Source organism: Salvelinus sp. IW2-2015, linkage group LG20 (assembly GCF_002910315.2).
Source record: "Salvelinus sp. IW2-2015 linkage group LG20, ASM291031v2, whole genome shotgun sequence".
Classification (NCBI taxonomy): Eukaryota; Metazoa; Chordata; class Actinopteri; order Salmoniformes; family Salmonidae; genus Salvelinus; species Salvelinus sp. IW2-2015.
Genome location: NC_036860.1, coordinates 43,781,075 through 43,801,698, shown reverse-complemented (window position 1 = coordinate 43,801,698; position 20,624 = coordinate 43,781,075). Strand labels below are relative to the sequence as shown.

At 41.8% G+C, this 20,624-nt stretch overlaps 1 protein-coding gene across 1 annotated transcript in view; it reads left to right on the top strand.

Moving 5' to 3' along the window:
• The first annotated feature begins 2,779 nt into the window (after positions 1-2,779).
• The window catches only part of LOC111981955 (microtubule-associated protein 6 homolog), a 37,963-nt gene continuing 20,118 nt past the window's right edge, over positions 2,780-20,624 (top strand). The window contains exon 1 of the mRNA XM_024013458.2: positions 2,780-3,778. Coding sequence (XP_023869226.1) covers positions 3,063-3,778 — 716 coding nt within the window. The 5' untranslated portion in view covers positions 2,780-3,062. The remainder of the gene's footprint in view (positions 3,779-20,624) is intronic.

The following is a 20,624-nucleotide window of genomic DNA, read 5'->3' as shown; positions in this document are numbered from 1 at the left end:
AATAACCCACCACGTAATTTCAACATGAATAATTGTTTAATATTTGGTTGAGACGTTGATCAATGAGATTACAACCAATATTCACCAACTTAAAAAAAAGGCAAAAGTTAGTTGAATTTCCAATGCATTATCACTATGCTTTCAACAATCTAAAAGTACAACCAAATTCCAATGGAAAAACAATGTCTGATTTTTGGTTTAGTTGTTCCTCAAGATTTCTGCACAGATTATTAAAGCAATTGTGAAGATCTCCACCGACCTAAGATGACCTATGCATGCTATCTTGAATATGCATGCTTTATATGRTTATATAAGAATACGTTTATAGTTACAGTAACCTCAAAATGTGGCCATGGGTGAGTTACCTATTTTGAGGTTGAATGTTAAATTAGTTTGTAAAATAGCCTTAACTTTAGGCCATTCACTGTATTAAAAAATTCATATTGAATTGTGTTTTGTTGACAACACAATTTAAAGAATATGTACAGTTGAAGTCGGAAGTTAACATACACCTTAGCCAAATACATTTAAACTCAGTTTCACAATTCCTGACATTTAATCCTAGTAACAATTGTTGTTTTAGGATCACCACTTTATTTTAAGAATGTGAAATGTCAGAATAATAGTAGAGAGAATGATTTATTTCAGCTTTATTTCTTTCATCACATTCCCAGTGGGTCAGACGTTTATATACACTCAATTAGTGTTTGGTAGCATTGCCTTTAAATTGTTTAACTTGGGTCAAACGTTTCAGGTAGCCATCCAAAAGCTTCCCACAATAAGTTGGGTGAATTTTGGCCCATTCCTCCTGACAGAGCTGGTGTAACTGAGTCAGGTTTGTAGGCCTCCTTGCTCGCACACGCTTTTTCAGTTCTTCCAACATATTCTCTATAGAATTGAGGTCAGGGCTTTGTGATGGCTACTCCAATACCTTGACTTTGTTGTCCTTAAGCAATTTTGCCACAACTTTGGAAGTATGCTTGGGGTCATTGTCCATTTGGAAGACCCATTTACGACCAAGCTTTAACCTCCTGACTGATGTCTTGAGATGTTGCTTCAATATATCCACATCATTTTCCTACCTCATGATGCCATCTATTTTGTGAAGTGCACCAGTCCCTCTTGCAGCAAAGCACCCCCACAACATGATGCTGCCACCCACGTGGTTCACGGTTGGGATAGTGTTCTTCAGCTTGCAAGCATCCCCCTTTTTCCTCCAAACATAACAATGGTCATTATGGCCAAACAGTTATATTTTTGTTTCATCAGACCAGAGGACATTTCTCCAAAAAGTACGATATTTGTCCCCATGTGCAGTTGCAAACTGTAGTCTGGCTTTTTTCTGGCGGTTTTGGTGCAGTGGCTTCTTCCTTGCTGAGCGGCCTTTCAGGTGATGTCGATATAGAACTCGTTTTACTGTGAATATAGATACTTTTGTACCTGGTTCCTCCAGCATCTTCACAAGGTCCTTTGCTGTTGGTCTGGGATTGATTTGCACTTTTCGCACCAAAGTGCGTTCATCTCTAGGAGACAGAACGCGTCTCTTCCTGAGCGGTATGACGGCTGCGTGGTCCCATGGTGTTTATACTTGCGTACKATTGTTTGTACAGATGAACGTTGTACCTTCAGGCGTTTGGAAATTGCTCCCAAGGATGAACCAGACTTGTGGAGGTCTACAATTTTTTTCTGATGTCTTGGCTCATTTCTTTTGATTTTCCCATGTCAAGCAAAGAGGCAGTGAGTTGGAAGGCCTTGAAATACATCCACAGGTACACCTCCAATTGACTCAAATGATGTCAATCAGCCTATCAGAAGCTTCTAAAGCCATGACATAATTTTCTGGAATTTTCCAAGCTGTTTAAAGGCACAGTCAATTTAGTGTATGTAAACTTCTCACCCACTGGAATYGTGATACAGTGAATTATAAGTGAAATAATCTGTCTGTAAACAATTGTTGGAAAAATGACTTGTCATGCAGTTCCAGCAGAGGCACTGGCTTGATCCCATTCTTCAACTTATTTTGGGAGATGTGAATCCAACATAATTAGTTTCAAAAGGATATTGAAGTGTGTTTGCCTGTCAACACAACCAAATATCAACATTTGAAGGAGATTTATCTTCTGCTTGGATAGTTCCATCATCTGTGCCACTGACTTAGACTGGCTTCCATTCCAGTTTGTCTACAAATTAATAATTGATATGTTGGATTCACATCTCTATCCCAACCAAAATTTGTATTTAAAGAATAGGACTAAATCAAATCCAACACACTTTAAATAAGGTTTGATTTGATTTTAGTCCTATTCTTTAACTTTGATTTTTGGTTTAGATGGAGAAGGGAATGCAGTTATTAATATGTGGCCAAACTGGAATTAAAGCATATTATTAAGTAAAACTTTACTCCAAAGCCTCCATACAATGACACATAAATAAAGAAAAAAATGTCATCCAATTGCAGTATGGCCAACAGCTCAGTTTATTCCCTATTTAATATGCTAAAGCACACCATCAACCTGTCATGCTTAATTACCTTCTTCAATTGTAGCCTACGTGAATGAGCCTACTACTAGCAAATTCTTAGTAACTTGCTGTGAACGTATGGAAACATAAAACTATAATGGAATTGAATTGGTTGAAGCTTCAAAACGTCTCTCCTCACTGCAGACATTGCGTGATGATGACGATGCCAGGTGATATTTCTCTGCTTCAATTCTGAGCATCCTGTCATGGGGGGATGCTAGCGCGTGGGCGGGGCAGACTTCCCTTGCAGTGTCCTGTCGTAGTGCAATGTGCATGACGGGACAGAACGGGCAGAGCTGAGAGCAGCGCAAAAGGAAAACATCCGAGACAGTAATCTTCATATTTGGATCATGGATTTATCAATCGGCTATTATCGCTAAACATTGGAGATTGCACCATTCAATAACTCGGACATTTTGTTCCTCTTTAGCAGGATACCGGGGCCCATCAAGAGCCGAGGGGAAACAGTCATTTTCCCTGCTCGGATCCGTGGCATATTGAAGAATTGTATCGCGCGCAGGAGCTGAGCTATAACCGACATCATGGCGTGGCCCTGCATCACCAGGGCGTGCTGTATGGCCCGCTTCTGGAACCAGCTGGACAAGGGGGACATTTCTGTGCCATTGGTTTTCACCAGGTACGATGTCTCGGAGATGCAGCATCTTAAGCTGCAGCACCAACAAAAACAGCCGCATAACCAGGCACAAGCGAGCGCAGTCGCCATAGAAACGCAACCCATTCACAGCGACCAGGCGGTAGCGGCTCGTGCGAACTACGGTATCGCTGCGTCTGGGGAGCGCGCGTGTGGTTCTGTAATGCGGCAAGACTTTAAGCACTGGAAAGTGCGTCCTGAACCATCATGTAAACCTAAGAATGAATATCACACTCCCGAGATCCCATTTAATAACAAGACACAATATCAGAAGGATTTCCAGCCGTGGCCCATTCCTAAAAGGAGTGACCATCCTTGGATTCCCAGACCCAATCCCTCCATCTCCATCGGCGATGATCGCGTCCAGGATAGGTCCAAACACGCGGAGGTTGACATCGGTGTGGAGAAATGCGAAATTGCTGACAAATTGCAAGAAAAGGAAATCCTGGGAGGGAGTAAAAAGAAGCAACCTGCAGAGAAGGAGGGTGAAAAGAAAGTTAGCATCAAAGTGGAGCGAGAAGACGCGGCAGGGGCCAGAGGCAGGGCGGCACTAGATGCGCTAAACAGGCAGTTAAAACAGGAAGTTACTGTTGGCAGCTCATACAAGTAAGTTATAAACGCACTTCACAGGTAAAACCCAGAATCAAACATTGCATCATGTCATTGTGGATGTTTAATGCGTTTCCAAAGTGGCTTTGCTGATGTTTTGCCTCTGTGTTGTAGGTGAGTGAGTTCACCTTCAATATGAGGTTGTGTGAAGGTCGTCACATATTAATGAGATAAGCAAATAGACCTACATGTAAAATATTCCTGATATATCATTCAGTATCAGACATCAAACATATTTTTTTAACAAGGAATTCTAACCACTGCTTTCTATTCAAAACTTTGAAGCAGATTTGCCWCAATAAAGTACCATGGATAAAACAGCATCGATCATAGAAATAGTGTAACAGTAAAACRTATTGTTCTGAAGGTCTTTATTTATACATAATGTTACATTCAAAAGGTTTGTGCTGAGGTAGATTTAATGTCCCTGTTAAACTAAATCTGTCTCTGTCCCAGCGTTATGCACTGTGCATGAATGATGATGGAGAGCTGCCATGACTCTGTCTGGCTCAGTGMGCTGAGCACTAAGGCCCGTGCTAGATATGCAGTTTACACAGACACAGCTTGGAGCAGCGGCAGTGCCATGTTTTTGTTATGCTCTGTGAACAAAGATGGTGGATAAGTTGTTTAGTCATCTGCCACATCCCATTAGAGTTCCTTACAGAGTAGTTGCCAGGGAGTGAGTGCCACAAAGAGTTTGAGTGTTTGAGGATAACAACTTGAGAAAGTTGTGCCTTTGTTCAAGATTCATCAGTACCACTTATTGCTTGTCCTATTTCAGTTCTCTGCTTAATTTGGCAAGAGTACAGTCCCATGACCAAGATATCACACTCCATAGGCTTTATGTCTGAGCCTTACTGCCAAACACAGTACCTCTGGTCTGATGAATAGAAACACATTTCACCCAGTGAGTGTGACATGACAAAACTAAGCCTGACTCAGCTGTGAATTATATTAGAACACTTCCTTACTGAAGTTACCCACAAAGCATAAATTACTAACACTTAGGGCTGAGAATAATATTCTCCCTGACATGAGGTGGTGTGAGAGAGGAGAGCAAATGCCTTTGATTTAGTTGGCCATGAACATTGTTCAGTAACATAACACGTTCAGTAACATTGGTCTCAGTGAAGGGGCAGTAAATTGGTTTAGGAACTATCTTTCTGACAGAACACAATGTGTATATGCGGACAATGACAAGTCTGGCTTTCTTGAGATTAATAGAGGTGTGCCCCAGTGTTCCATTCTAGCTCCTGTGTTGTTCTCAATTTGTATTAGTGATTTGGGAAATGGGATGCAACCAGCAAAGTTACGGATGATAGTGATGATAGTGCATATGCAGATGATATGCAGATGATAGTCATATACTCATGTGCTCCTTCTCTGGTTCAGGCTGTTGAGAGCTCCAGACTGTTTTCAGTCACTGCAGGCCTCCCTTTATGCTCTCAAACTGGTCATGTATGTACAACAAACTAAATTCATGACCTTTACTAGAGCTCGCACTCAGCCAGAGAAGAGCATTGTCATATTATCCATTAAAAAAGTGTCATCCTACAAATAGTTAGGTATTTGGTTGAATGACAAGTTGTCCTTTAAAGTTCATATGGAGAATCTTGTGAGGAAGCTTAAATTGAAATTGGGTTTTCATTTTCGTAATGAGGCTTCCTTCCCACTTATGGGTAGAAAGAATCTTGTTCAGGTCACTTTTCTMTCTGTAATTGATTATGGTGACTTGTTGTATATGCATGCAGCCTCCTCCGTCTTACAGAGACTGGATTCTGTTTATCATGCATCCTTGCACTTTAATATAAATGCCAAGTCACTCACCCACCATTGCACCTTGTACCAAATGGTAGGTTGGACCTCACTTTATATGCGCAGAAAGCTACATTTGTATGTGTTCATCTACAAAGCCCTTTTGGGAAAACTCCCTCTTTACCTCTGTAGTCTGGTCTCCTTCACCACCAGCAGTTACCATACCCCGTCTGCTAGGTGTTTGCTACTTAAAGTCCCCAGGACATTTACAGTATTATTAAGTAAGACTGCCTTCTCGTCTTGTGCACCAGAGGCATGGAATAGTCTACAATCCATGCTTCGTCTACTGTAGATATGTCAGTGCCACTGAATTCATTTAAAATGTTGATGAAAGACTGTTACAGAAGAGTGCAAATGCTTTTTTAAAGCTGGATCATGTKGTTGTATGTTTTAATTCTGTAATGTATTGATTGTTGCTGCCTTCTTGGCCAGGTCTCCCTTGAAAAAGAGAATCTGGGTCTCAATGGGCTTTTCCTGGTTAAATAAAGGTAGAAATAAAATAAAAAACAAGTCTGACAGCTGGTCACAGTGGTGCACTCCACTGTTGTTGTGTCAGTATTGTTCTGCMGCCAGTGGGGACCAGCCCAGGGCGGAAAGAGACCTGCTCAGTCCTCACATGGCATGAAATGGCTGCATTGTGACAAGCAGGAGCCCTGAGTTTGTGTGAGCACTGAGAAAGACAGAAGCAGGTCAGCTGTTGGTTAATCTCTGACATACACACACACATGATCACGCACGTGCTCACACATACACATATAAACACACACTGTTATGAAGAGCCTTGCCGATGGGGACTAGGCTCCTTGGGATGTGGGTGTCTGAGGACAGAGGAGTGACAGACAGATATCCTAGTCTGACCGTGTTTAAGTTTTCAGGTCCAATACAGACTTTTTAAAATCACAATTAGAGGTCGACCGATTAATCGGATTGGCCGATTAATAAGRGCCAATTTCAAGTTTTCATAGCAATCGGAAATCGGTATTTTTGGACACCGATTTGGCCGGATTTTTATTCTATTTTWATTTTTTTGTACACCTTTATTTAACTAGGCAAGTCAGTTAAGAACACATTATATTTTCAATGACGGCCTAGGAACGGTGGGTTAACTGCCTTGTTCAGGGGCAGAACGACAGATTTTTACCTTGTCAGCTCGGGGATTCAATCTTGCAACCTTACGGTTAAACTAGTCCAACGCTCTAACCACCTGCCTTACATTGCACTCCACGAGGGGCCTGCCTGTTACGCGAATGCAGTAAGAAGCCAAGGTAAGTTGCTAGCTAGCATTAAACTTATCTTATAAAAAACAATCAATCAATCATAATCACTAGTTAACTACACATGGTTGATGATATTACTAGTTTATCTAGCGTGTCCTGCGTTGCATATAATCGATGCGGTGCGCATTYGCGAAAAAGGACTGTCGTTGCTCCAACGTGTAGCTAACCATAAACATCAATGCCTTTCTTAAAATCAATACACAAGTATATATTTTTAACCCTGCATATTTAGTTAATATTGCCTGCTAACATGAATTACTTTTAACTAGGGAAATTGTGTCACTTCTCTTGCGACAGAGTCAGGGTATATGCAGCAGTTTGGGCCGCCTGGCTTGTTGCGAACTGTGTGAAGACTATTTCTTCCTAACAAAGACAGCCAACTTTGCCAAACGGGGGATGATTTAACAAAAGCGCATTTGCGAAAAAAGCACAATCGTTGCACGACTGTACCTAACCATAAACATCAATGCCTTTCTTAAAATCAATACACAGAAGTATATATTTTTAAACCTGCATATTTAGCTAAAAGAAATCCAGGTTAGCAGGCAATATTAACCAGGTGAAATTGTGTCACTTCTCTTGCGTTCATTGCACGCAGAGTCAGGGTATATGCAACAGTTTGGGCCGCCTGGCTCGTTGCGAACTAATTTGCCAGAATTTTACKTAATTATGACATAACATTGAAGGCTGTGCAATGTAACAGGAATATTTAGACTTATGGATGCCACCCGTTAGATAAAATACGGGACGGTTCCGTATTTCACTAAAAGAATAAACGTTTTGTTATCTAGATGATAATTTCCGGATTCGACCATATTAATGACCTAAGGCTCATATTTCTGTGTGTTATTATGTTATAAGTCTATGATTTGATAGAGCAGTCTGACTGTGGTTGTAGGCAGCAGCAGGCTCGTAAGCATTCATTCAAACAGCACTTTCGTGCGTTTTGCCAGCAGCTCTTCGTTGTGCTTCAAGCATTGTGCTGTTTATGACTTCAAGCCTATCAACTCCCGAGATTAGGCTGGTGTAACTGATGTGAAATGGCTAGCTAGTTAGCGGGGTGCACGCTAATAGCGTTTCAAACGTCACTCGCTCTGAGACTTGGAGTAGTTGTTCCCCTTGCTCTGCATGGGTAACGCTGCTTCGAGGGTGGCTGTTGTCGATGTGTTCCTGGTTCGAGCCCAGGTAGGAGYGAGGAGAGGGACGGAAGCTATACTGTTACACTGGCAATTCTAAMGTGCCTATAAGAACATCCAATAGTCAAAGGTATATGAAATACAAATTGTATAGAGAGAAATAGTCCTATAATTCCTATAATAACTACAACCTAAAACTTCTTATTTGGGAATATTGAAGACTCATGTTAAAAGGAACCACCAGCTTTCATATGTTCTCATGTTCTGAGCAAGGAACTTAAACGTTAGCTTTCTTACATGGCACATATTGCACTTTTACTTTCTTCGCCAACACTTTGTTTTTGCATTATTTAAGCCAAATTGAACATGTTTCATTATTTATTTGAGGCTAAATTGATTTTATTGATGTATTATATTAAGTTAAAATAAGTGTTCATTCAGTATTGTTGTAATTGTCATTATTACAAATAAATAAATAAAAATCGGCCGATTAATCGGTATCAGCTTTCTTTGGTCCTCCAATAATCGGTACCGGTATCAGCGTTGAAAAATCATAATCGGTCGACCTCTAATCGCAATATCAAATCATTTCTAGGTAACAATTAAGTACCTTACTGTGATTATTTTTGACAATTTTAATTGAAAACAAATTAAAAATAGCTTCTAAGCAAAGAGCAATTTCTGAAGCAATAATTTTGCTAGGACTGTCTGGGAGTGGTCTGAGTGGGAATGGGAAAACTGAAAACTAAGTGCTATTGGTCTATTAATTAATTTACGGCCAAAACTCCATCGAACCAAAACAGGCTGAAATTTCAGGCGGTATTTTCACAATATTATTCGAACCTCATAGTGTGAAAATATATATAAAACACAGGAAAATCATTTTTTCCCCCTGCACTGGGCTTTTAACTGCTCAGAGGKGCTTCATTCACCTTGCTTTCATGAGACTGTTTTTAATTTGTGTATGATAAAACTTTGTGTCACCGAATGCCACTGCATGGTTGTAGATTGACGTGACATTCATACAAATGAAGGATGTGAATGAGATTTGCCGCATATAGTGGTTGCTCCCAATTCAGTCATGTAAAAAGGATCAGCTTCAGTTAATGCAATTCTCCTCCTGGACCTACAACATAAATGAGGCCTGTTCAGAAAACCAGGACTTTTATCCAAGCTCTCCTAGAATAGGATATGAAGCTTCTTGACTTCAAGTTACAGATGGAACCTGACTGGATAGCTGGACCACATCCTAATTTGTGTTCAGCCAGTCAACCATTTCTCCAAAACAATGGAAAATAGCTGTCTCTCAGAGGAGATTGTTTATGGCACCGTGAAGTAAATAAAACTGCCCTCACGGTACAAAAACAAAAGTACTGAAGCTGAACCAAGAACTATGCCTGGACTCATCTTTTCAAAATGTAGGCCATCTGAAATGATTCTGTGCAGCCTGCATGCCCCAAAGAAGTAGCATTTATGATGAAAGCCTTGCTTTTATGTCAGGTTTTAGTCATTCCTTACTTCTCACCTTTTTATTTTTATTTCACAATAACATGAGTGCATGACGTGGTGGATGGTGAACGGTATGGACTGTGACAGATGTGATCAAGATGGCGCCTGTGCAAGATGGCGCCGACAAGATGGCGCCTCGCTTCAGGTCCTTAGGAAACTATGCAGTTATTTGTTTCTTTATGTATTATTTCTTACATTGTTAGCCCAGAAAATTTGTGTTATTACATACAGCCGGGAAGAACTATTGGATAAAAAAAGCGATGTCAACTTACCAACATTATGCCCAGGAATACGTCTTTCCAGAAGTGAATCCTTTGTTCGGACCTCCACCCTGGACATGGGGTCTTATCCCAGAGGCCGACCCAAAATARCGCGGTCGCCGCAGTAGAGGCAGACGGAGCGGCCTAGTGGTCAGATTCAGAAGGCRAGCACACCATCCACCGCTTCCGAGCATATTACTTGCCAATGCCCAATCTCTAGATATCAAGGTGGATGAAATTAGGGCACGAGTTGCCTTCCAGAGAGACAGAGATTGTAACATTCTCTGTTTCACGGAAACATGGCTCACTCGGGATATGTTGTCAGAGTCGGTACAGCCACCCGGTTTCTTCATGCATCGCACCAACAGAAGCAAACATCTCTCTGGTAAGAATAAGGGTGGAGGTGTATGCCTTATGATTAACGACTCATGGTGTAATCACAACAACATACAGGAACTCAAGTCYTTTTGTTCACCTGACCTAGAATTCCTTACAATCAATTGCCGACCACATTATCGTCCAAGAGAATTCTCTTCGATTATAGTAACAACAACCCCTCCCCTCTATGTAAACTGGAAACCATACATCCTGAGACTGCATTTATTGTAGCTGGGGATTTTAACAAAGCTAACCTGAGAACAAGACTTGCTCAATTCTATCAGCATATCGAATGTGCGACACGAGCCGGTAGCATTCTGGACCATTGCTACTCGAATTTCCGCGATTCATACAAAGCCCTCCCCCACCTTGCCTTTTGCAAATCTGAACATGACTCTATTTTGTTGCTCCCAGCCTATAGACAGAAACTAAAACAAGAAACGCCCATGCTCAGGTCCATCCAACGCTGGTCTGACCAATCGTATTCCACGCTTCAAGATTGCTTCGATCACGTGGACTGGCGTATGTTCCGGATAGCCTCAGACAATAACATTGATGATGCACATGCTGACTCGGTGAGCGAGTYTGTTAGCAAGTGCATCGGAGTTGTCGTACCCACTGTGACTATTTTCCTAACCAGAAACCGTGGATGGATGGCAGCATCCGCCCAAAACTGAAAGCGCGAACCACCACTTTTAATCATGGCAAGGCGACTGGAAACATGACCGAATACAAACAGTACAGTTATTCCCTCCGCAAGGCAATCAAACAAGCAAAGCGTCAGTATAGCATCACCCAAAACCCTCACAAACATTTACAGATGCAGAATCGAGAGCATCCTGTCGGGCTGTATCACTGCCTGGTATGGCAACTGCACCGCCCTCAACCGCAAGGCTCTCCAGAGGGTGATGCGGTCTGCACAACGCCTCACCGGGGGCAAACTACCTGCCCTCCAGGACACCTACACCACCCGATGTCACAGGAAGGCCAAAAAGATAATCAAGGACAAGAACCACCTGAGCCACTGCCTGTTCACCCCGCTATCATCCAGAAGGCGAGGTCAGTACAGGTGCATCAAAGCTGGGGCCGAGAGACTGAAAAACAGCTTCTATCTCAAGGCCATCAGAATGTTAAACAGCCATCACTAACATAGAGGCTGCTGCCAACATACAGACTCAAATCTCTGGCCACTTTAATAAATTGACTTAATAATGGTATCACTAGTCACTTTAAATAACCCCACTTTAATAATGTTTACATATCCTACATTACTTATCTCATATGTACAGTGGGGCAAAAAAGTATTTAGTCAGCCACCAATTGTGCAAGTTCTCCCACTTAAAAAGATGAGAGAGGCCTTTCATCATAGGTACACTTCAACTATGACAGACAAAATTAGAAGAAAAAAATCCCGAAAATCACATTGTAGGATTTTTTATGAATTTATTTGCAAATTATGGTGGAAATAAGTATTTGGTCACCTACAAACAAGCAAGATTTCTGGCTCTCACAGACCTGTAACTTCTTCTTTAAGAGGCTCCTCTGTCCTCCACTGTTACCTGTATTAATGCACCTGTTTGAACTTGTTATCAGTATAAAAGACACCTGTCCACAACCTCAAACAGTCACACTCCAAACTCCACTATGGCCAAGACCAAAGAGCTGTCAAAGGACACAGAAACAAAATTGTAGACCTGCACCAGGCTGGGAAGACTGAATCTGCAATAAGGTAAGCAGCTTGGTTTGAAGAAATCAACTGTGGGAGCAATTATTAGGAAATGGAAGACATACAAGACCAAGATAATCTCCCTCGATCTGGGCTCCACGCAAGATCTCACCCGTGGGGTCAAAATGATCACAAGACGGTGAGCAAAAATCTCTCAGAACCACACGGGGGGACCTATGTGAATGACCTGCAGAGAGCTGTGACCAAAGTAAACAAAGCCTACCATCAGTAACACACTACGCCGCCACGGGACTCAAATCCTCCAGTGCCAAGACGTGTCCCCTGCTTAATGCCAGTACATGTCCAGGCCCTGTCTGAAGTTTGCTAGAGAGCATTTGGATGATCCAGAAGAAGATTGGGAGAATGTCATATGGTCCAGATGAAACCAAAATATAACTTTTTGGTAAAAACTCACTCGTCGTGTTTGGAAGGACAAAGAATGCTGAGTTGCATCCAAAGAACACCATACCTACTGTGAAGCATGGGGGTGGAAACATCATGCTTTGGGGCTGTTTTTCTGCAAAGGGACCAGGACGACTGATCCGTGTAAAGGAAAGAATGAATGGGCCATGTATCGTGAAGATTTTTGAGTGAAAACCTCCTTCCAAGCAAGGGCATTGAAGATGAAACGTGGCTGGGTCTTTCAGCATGACAATGATCCCAAACACACCGCCCGGGCAACGAAGGAGTGGCTCGTAAGAAGCATTTCAAGGTCCTGGAGTGGCCTAGCCAGTCTCCAGATCTCAACCCCATAGAAAATCTTTGGAGGGAGTTGAAAGTCCGTGTTGCCAGCAACAGCCCCAAAACATCACTGCTCTAGAGGAGATCTGCATGGAGGAATGGCAAAATACCAGCACAGTGTGTGAAAACCTTGTGAAGACTTACAGAAAACGTTTGACATCTTCATTGCCAACAAGGGTATAACACAAGTATTGAGATAAACTTTTGTTATTGACCAAATACTTATTTTCCACCATAATTTGCAAATAAATTCATTAAAAATCCTACAATGTGATTTTCTGGATTTTTTTTCTCATTTTGTATGTCATAGTTGAAGTGTACCTATGATGAAAATTACAGGCCTCTCTCATCTTTTTAAGTGGGAGAACATGCACAATTGGTGGCTGACTAAATACTTTTTTGCCCCACTGTATATACTGTATTCTATACCATCTACTGCATCTTGCCTATGCCGCTTGGCCATCGCTCATCCATATATTTATATGTACATATTCTTATTCATCCCTTCACATTTGTGTGTACAAGGTAGTTGTTGTGAATTTGTTAGATTACTTGTTAGATATTACTGCATTGTCGGAACTAGAAGCACAAGCATTTCGCTACACTCGCATTAACATCTGCTAACCATGTGTATATGACCAATCAAAGCCACCATTGTGTAGACTTCAATGATTTGTACTAGCTGTGACTGAGGAACCTGCTGCCACTTCAGGCAGAGCAGAGGTTAAGATCCCTCAGCTCAGCTGCCTTCCTGCTTTGTTCCATGTTTACGCTTTGAAMGTCACTTTTGCATAAGAATCAAATTAGAATAACCCTAGGGTCAGGCCTCACCTGGTGTTTTTATGCTTTGTTTACTCCACTATCATTATCATCCACACCAACCACCAGCCTTTTCCTGCTGGGGTAATCAGACAAAGACAATAAACACAGTGAGCAACAGCACAGACAGTTCTTCTCTTCATCTCATGAAGCAGTTATTTTCCTTTGTTGAAATCTAATTAGAAAACAATCAAATGCTGGGCTTTCAGAGGCAATTATGTCTTCCTCTATTGCATAATGTGCGATAAGCGGTGGATGATGAATGGGGAGCAGGTAGCATTACTTTAAGGGAGACAGGTAGTTTAGTTTAGTTTCCTTTAGCTCAGAGGGGGCGAGAGGGAGGCCATGAATTGTTTATTTGAGATGTTTTCAGTTGCATCACAGCACAACATGCCAACATTGATTCATTTATTTATTTATTGTGATTTCTATTTTACAAACACCATTGACTCATTYGATACCCACCTCACTCTCATCACGGTTAGATGGACAACTGGCTAGTCATTCACTGGCCATAGGGACCTCTTCTCTGCACACTGCCAACCAGTCCAGGCCAGGGTGTTCACAATGCAAATGAGAGTGCCTTGTTTTATCCTAAGATCACCCCTGCCTGCAGAATGAATGTCGCATGTGAGCAGAGCAGCAGTAGCGGCTGAAATATTGTAAAGAGGCCAACAGATTTTAGTGGATTTAAAAATGATCCTCTTAGAAGGCCTGTAAAGCCCGGTGTTTCCACCGACATGCAGGCAATGCGTGCTGAATCACTGAATCTAACCACCCAGGCTCTGACTGGGGAGAGAGTGATGGAGAAAGAGAGGGAGGGCAGGACATGCTGCTCAATCTCTCCTCACAAAGCTTAGCTTCCAGGAACTCCCTGCAGATGCAGGCAGGTTAGGATCAGAGGTGTGGCATTACATGGTAGTCTGAAGAAAGGATTCTCTAACTGAAGTGTTAAACATWAATTTTAGGATTATGGTCATTCCGTATTCAGTTAGTGTCTATGCATATAATGTACTGTATAAAGCYAAGAAATTAGCATAACCAGCTTGAGGCAGTTTACATTGCTCTTTCTCACTTCTCGCAAAACGTGTGTTTATTTTGTGTAAATTTTTTTACTGCTGCTATGAAATACTTGGGTGAACCACGATGGCTAAGTTGGTAGAGCATGGCGCTTGCACCGCCAGGATTGTGGGTTTGATTCTTAGAAGGAATCACAATCATTTACTTCCACCCACAAGTAAAATGTATGCATGCATGACTGTAAATTGATTAGGATAAAAATGTCTGCTAAATAACATTATTATATTAAATGCTAGACGCAGCTAACATTATTAAAGGTGTGGGTACATCCRAGGTTTAGCCATGCATCAGAACATACAACACACTCTGTGGTGATTTCACTGAGTTGCAATATGTCACAGTGTAGCCAATAGCCATCTGACTGCATGGGCAATCTTGACAGGCTACAGATTCAGCTACCGTAACACCAGAGGCAAGCTGATCCCAGAGGGAGGAGAGAGTATTGATCAGGAACAATCAGCAGTTGGCGACATGTAATGGCTGACTGACACAAAAAGAAGCAGTGTCAGTAAATCAAGGCACTGTTACTGTACACTGGGATTGATTGATTCACCTCAAATGTTTAGAGAATGTCTGGCTGCGTTCCTCTGTTATGTACTGTATTATGTATAGATTTATTATTGATTCTGCCGTGTAGTAAATCTTGCAATCATTTTAGACGTGTATGTTATTTTTTATTTGAAACTCTGGGTCACAGTCGRATGGGCTTCAGATTAGAATTTCTGTCCTGCCAAAGTGGGATGTCGTAGGAARGTCAATTTACAGTAAAAAAGACTGGCTGTCCGGTCAAACTGATTATGATCATTATTTGTATTTAACACTGTATGATACTTTACTATTCAATGTAAATGCTGCAATCAATTGGATTTATTCCATATCCTCTCATGAATGGATGTAACCTTACTGACATGACATGGATGTAACTGTTTTAATTAATGCTGAGAGATTTTATTTGGCAATAGATTTCTTCAGACTAGCGCTGTAGCTATGTGTGCTAATGGTCCTTTTGCCGTTCTCTGCCCTTTCTAAGCCTCTAAGAGAGAAGTGACAGATTGTTCCCTCTCTGCCTGGCTGTTGCCTGGTGTGCTATGTTAGAGAAGGGTGGCATGTGTATCTTAGCAGTGTTGTTCCCTGGCATCCCTCCACCACTTGTCAGTGCCAGTGTCATAACGTCATAGTGACAACATATCTCATCTTTCCTGCAGGGTCAGCAGGGTCAGCTCCAGGTACCAGGCAGAACCATTAGCGGATAGCCATACAGCAGTAAGACAAACAGTATGTTATCTTGGCAAGACCTGCTTTTCTACATGGCCGCCCAGTAATAAATGCAGTATGTTAACTTGGTAACAAATAACAGCTTGTTTTGGCAAAGGAAAGTTTCATTTTAGCACCACATAATAGAGGGAGAAAAGGGACATAACATGAGACGCTATTAGGGGTTTAGAGTTGTTCGAGTTATTAGATGTGTGTAAGAGGTGAGCAAGTATGTTCAAGAATCCTCACAAATCACATCATACGTCAAACATTTTCATACTTGTCTTTGACAAAGATCTGTTTTGAAAGAAATGGAAGGAGACTAGGTACCAAGCACACACTGACCTGAAAGACACTAGCTTAATTGTTACCAGTCATATGAGTATGACGTTGTCCAGCTTGCTATGTACAGTATAGACTTGTGTTTGACTCTCTCTCTGGCAGTCCTACCACTACCCCGTCACTTGCGCCCTGCGCGGGTAGTAGCATTCTGTGCCCTTGGCCACAGACATTGTATAATCTGACCTTGTACTGTCTCTCCTCTCTTTTCCTGCCCAAGCATTAAAAGTGGACTTCAATCTTTTTATGTAACAACTCTGTGATTCCGTCTCACTTCCACTCCACTGGAGCTAGGTCTATCTATCTAACCGCCAGCCGCTCTTACTTTAACCACTAGTCCACTCATCAACATCCTGGGCACTTTACTTTATGAGAAAATAAAATAGTTTGGCTCAATTTATCATATCTGACCAAATGCTTAAACTTTTGAGTTTGATGGGTAATTTAGTTGTATTGATAAATGTGGACTGTTATATAACTGCAGTATCCTAAGTTAGATATTTTTGAAATGCCACACGGTAAGATCTTATTATCAAATGCCAGTTAAGGTTAAATTAAATACATGAACAACTTTGATAAGAAAACAGTTCGGAAGTGTGTCACACTACATCAAAAAATTGGGGGCTCACAGAGATAGTGTTTCAGTCTACCTATTGGGTAAATTAAAGGCAAGCTTCGTCATACATCATACTAACTGTTATAGGCCAATTTCTATTTTGCCCGGTTTATCAAAAAAAAGTGTTGGAAAAACGTGTCAATAATCAACTTACTGGCTTTCTTGATGTCTATAGTCTTCTCTCTGGTATGCAATCTGGTTTCCGCTCTGGTTATGGATGTGATACTGCAACCTTAAAGGTCCTAAATGATGTCACCATTGCCCTTGATTCTAAGCAATGTTGTGCTGCTATTTTTATTGACTTAGCCAAAGCTTTTGATACAGTAGACCATTGCATTCTTCTGGGCTGGCTAAGGAGTATTGGTGTCTCTGAGGGGTCTTTGGCCTGGTTTGCTAACTCCCTCTCTCAAAGAGTGCAGTGTATGAAGTCAGAACATCTGCTTTCTCAGCCACTGCCTGTCACCAAGGGAGTACCCCAAGACTCGATCCTAGGCCCCACACTCTTCTCAATTTACACCAACAACATAGCTCAGGTAGTAGGAAGCTCTCTCATCCATTTATATGCAGATGATACAGTCTTATACTCAGCTGGCCCTTCCTCTGATTTTGTGTTAAACGCTCTACAACAAAGCTGTCGTAGTGTCCAACAAGCTTTCTCTGCCTTTAACCTTGTTCTGAACACCACCAAAACAAAGGTCATGTGGTTTGGTAAGAAGAATGCCCTTCTCCCCACCAGTGTGATTACTACCTCTGAGGGTTTAGAGCTTGAGGTAGTCACCTCATACAAGTACTTGGGAGTCTGGCTAGACGGTACACTGTCCTTCTCTCAGCACATATCAAAGCTGTAGGCTAAGGTTAAATCTAGACTTGGTTTCCTCTGTCGTAATCACTCCTCTTTCACCCCAGCTGCCAAACTAACCCTGATTCAGATGACCATCCTACCCATGCTAGATTACAGAGACGTAATTTATAGATCGGAAGGTAAGGGTGCTCTCGAGCGGCTAGATTTACTTTCCCATTCGGCCATCAGACTTGCCACAAATGCTCCTTATAGGACACATCACTGCACTCTATACTCTTCTGTAAATTGGTCATCTCTGTATACCCGTCGCAAGACCCACTGGTTGATGCTTATTTATAAAACCCTCGTAGGCCTCACTCCCCYCTATMTGAGATAYCTACTGCAGCCCTCATCCTCCACWYACAACACCCGTTCTRCCAGTCACATTCTGTTAAAGGTCCCCAAAGCWCACACATCCCYRGGTCGCTCCTCTTTTCAGTTCGTTGCAGCTCGCGACTGAAACTAGCTGCAAAAAACACACAAATTGGACAGTTATCTCAATCACTTCATTCAAAGACTCAATCATGGACACTCTTACTGACAGTTGTGGCTGCTTCACGTGATGTATCGTTGTCTCTGCCTTCTTGCCCTTTGTGCTGTTGTCTGTGTCAAATAATGTTTGCCCCCTGTTTTGTGCTGCTGCCATGTTGTGTTGCTGCCATGTTGTTGCCATGTTGTGTTGCTACCATGCTGTGTTGTCATGTGTTGCTGCCATGTTGTTGCCATGTTGTGTTGCTACCATGCTGTGTTGTCATGTGTTGCTGCCATGCTATGTTGTTGTCTTAGGTCTCTCTTTATGTAGTGTTGTGGTGTCTCTCTTGTCGTGATGTGCGTTTTGTAAATTTTTCTTCTTTTTTTATCCCAGCCCGTCCCCACAGGAAGCCTTTTGCCTTTTGGTAGGCCGTCATTGTAAATAAGAACTTGTTCTTAAATGACTTGCCTAGTTAAGTAAAATGTAAAAAATGTAAAAAACTTTTCATATAAACATGCCATACAAAAGGTAGCGTTACTTTGTACATATAGGATAGCTCGAGATAGAGGGCTGAGGTAGATGTAGATAGAGGACCAAGTTTGGATGTTGTGGTTAGGGCTGTTACGGTGACCGTATTACYGCCACACTGGCGGTCTCAAGCCGTTTAGTCACGGTAATTAGGCTTCTCCAAGCTCTGATGCTGCTGATGGTCATTAGTAGCCTACCAAAACTTGCTAACTGCCTGGTACTCAGCACTCTATTGTTCCTCKAATCCCTCTGACATCAATGCAAATGTTATCGAAAATCTAATCAAACACTTCACGAGAGCTCATGAGCTCATGTTGTGCAACATTTCTATAGRCTATGTAATTGCGTGAGAAAACAGAGTGATGGCCTCTATTAAAAAGAGGATCCCATCAGCTTTCTTTAAGCTAGGCCTACTATATATTGATTTACAAACTTKCCAAATATTAAGCACATTGCTTCTCTTTAGAAACAGGAGTATAGCCTACCTGGCTGCCATGAAAAGGAACCACGATGCTCCTTCTCCAAGTCACCAGGCTGCTTGTTATGGCGCACACCTGTCACAATCGTTACGCGCACCTGCGCATCAGACTCACCTGGACTTCATCACCTCCCTGATTACCTTCCCTATATACAGTTGAAGTTGGAAGTTTACATACACTTAGGTTGGAGTCATTAAAACTCGTTTTTCAACCACTCCACAAATTTCTTGTTAACAAACTATAGTTTTGTTAAGTCGGTTAGGACATCTACTTTGTGCATGACACAAGTAATTTTCCCAACAATTGTTTACAGACAGATTATTTCACTTATAATTCACTGTATCACAATTCCAGTGGGTCAGAAGTTTACATACACTAAGTTGACTGTGCCTTTAAACAGCTTGGAAAATTCCAGAAAATGATGTTATGGCTTTAGAAGCTTCTGATAGGCTAATTGACATCATTTGAGTCAATTGGAGTTGTACCTGTGGATGTATTTCAGCCAAGACCTCAGAAAAAAATKGTAGGCCTCCACAAGTCTGGTTCATCCTTGGGAGCAATTTCCAAACGCCTGAAGGTACCACGTTCATCTGTACAAACAATAGTACGCAAGTATAAACACCATGGTACCACACAGCCGTCATACAGCTCAGGAAGAGACGCGTTCTGTCTCCTAGAGATGAACGTACGTTGGTGCGAAAAGTGCAAATCAATCCCAGAACAACAGCAAAAGACCTTGTGAAGATGCTGGAGGAACCAGGTACAAAAGTATCTATATCCACCTTAAAACGAGTCCTATTTTTCGACATAACCTGAAAGGCCGCTCAGCAAGGAAGAAGCCACTGATCCAAAACCACCATTAAAAAAGCCAGACTACGGTTTGCAACTGCACATGGGGACAAATATCGTACTTTTTGGAGAAATGTCCTCTGGTCTGATGAAACAAAAATATAACTGTTTGGCCATAATGACCATCGTTATGTTTGAAGGAAAAAGGGGGATGCTTGCAAGCCRAAGAACACCATCCCAACCGTGAAGCATGGGGGTGGCAGCATCATGTTGTGGKGGTGCTTTGCTGCAGGAGGGACTGGTGCACTTCACAAAATAGATGGCATCATGAGGYAGGAAAATTATGTGGATATATTGAAGCAACATCTCAAATCATCAGTCAGGAAGTTAAAGCTTGGTCGTAAATGGGTCTTCCAAATGGGCAATGACCCCAAGCACACTTCCAAAGTTGTGGCAAAATGGCTTAAGGACAACAAAGTCAAGGTATTGGAGTAGCCATCACAAAGCCCTGACCTCAATCCTATAGAAAATTTGTGGGCAGAACTGAAAAAGCATGCGCGAGCAAGGAGGCCTACAAACCTGACTCAGTTACACCAGCTCTGTCAGGAGGAATGGGCCAAAATTCACCCAACTTATTGTGGAAAGCTTGTGGAAGGCTACCCGAATCGTTTGACCCAAGTTAAACAATTTAAAGGCAATGCTGCTACCAAATAGTAATTGAGTGTATGTAAACTTCTGACCCACTGGGAATGTGATTAAAGAAATAAAGCTGAAATAAATCATT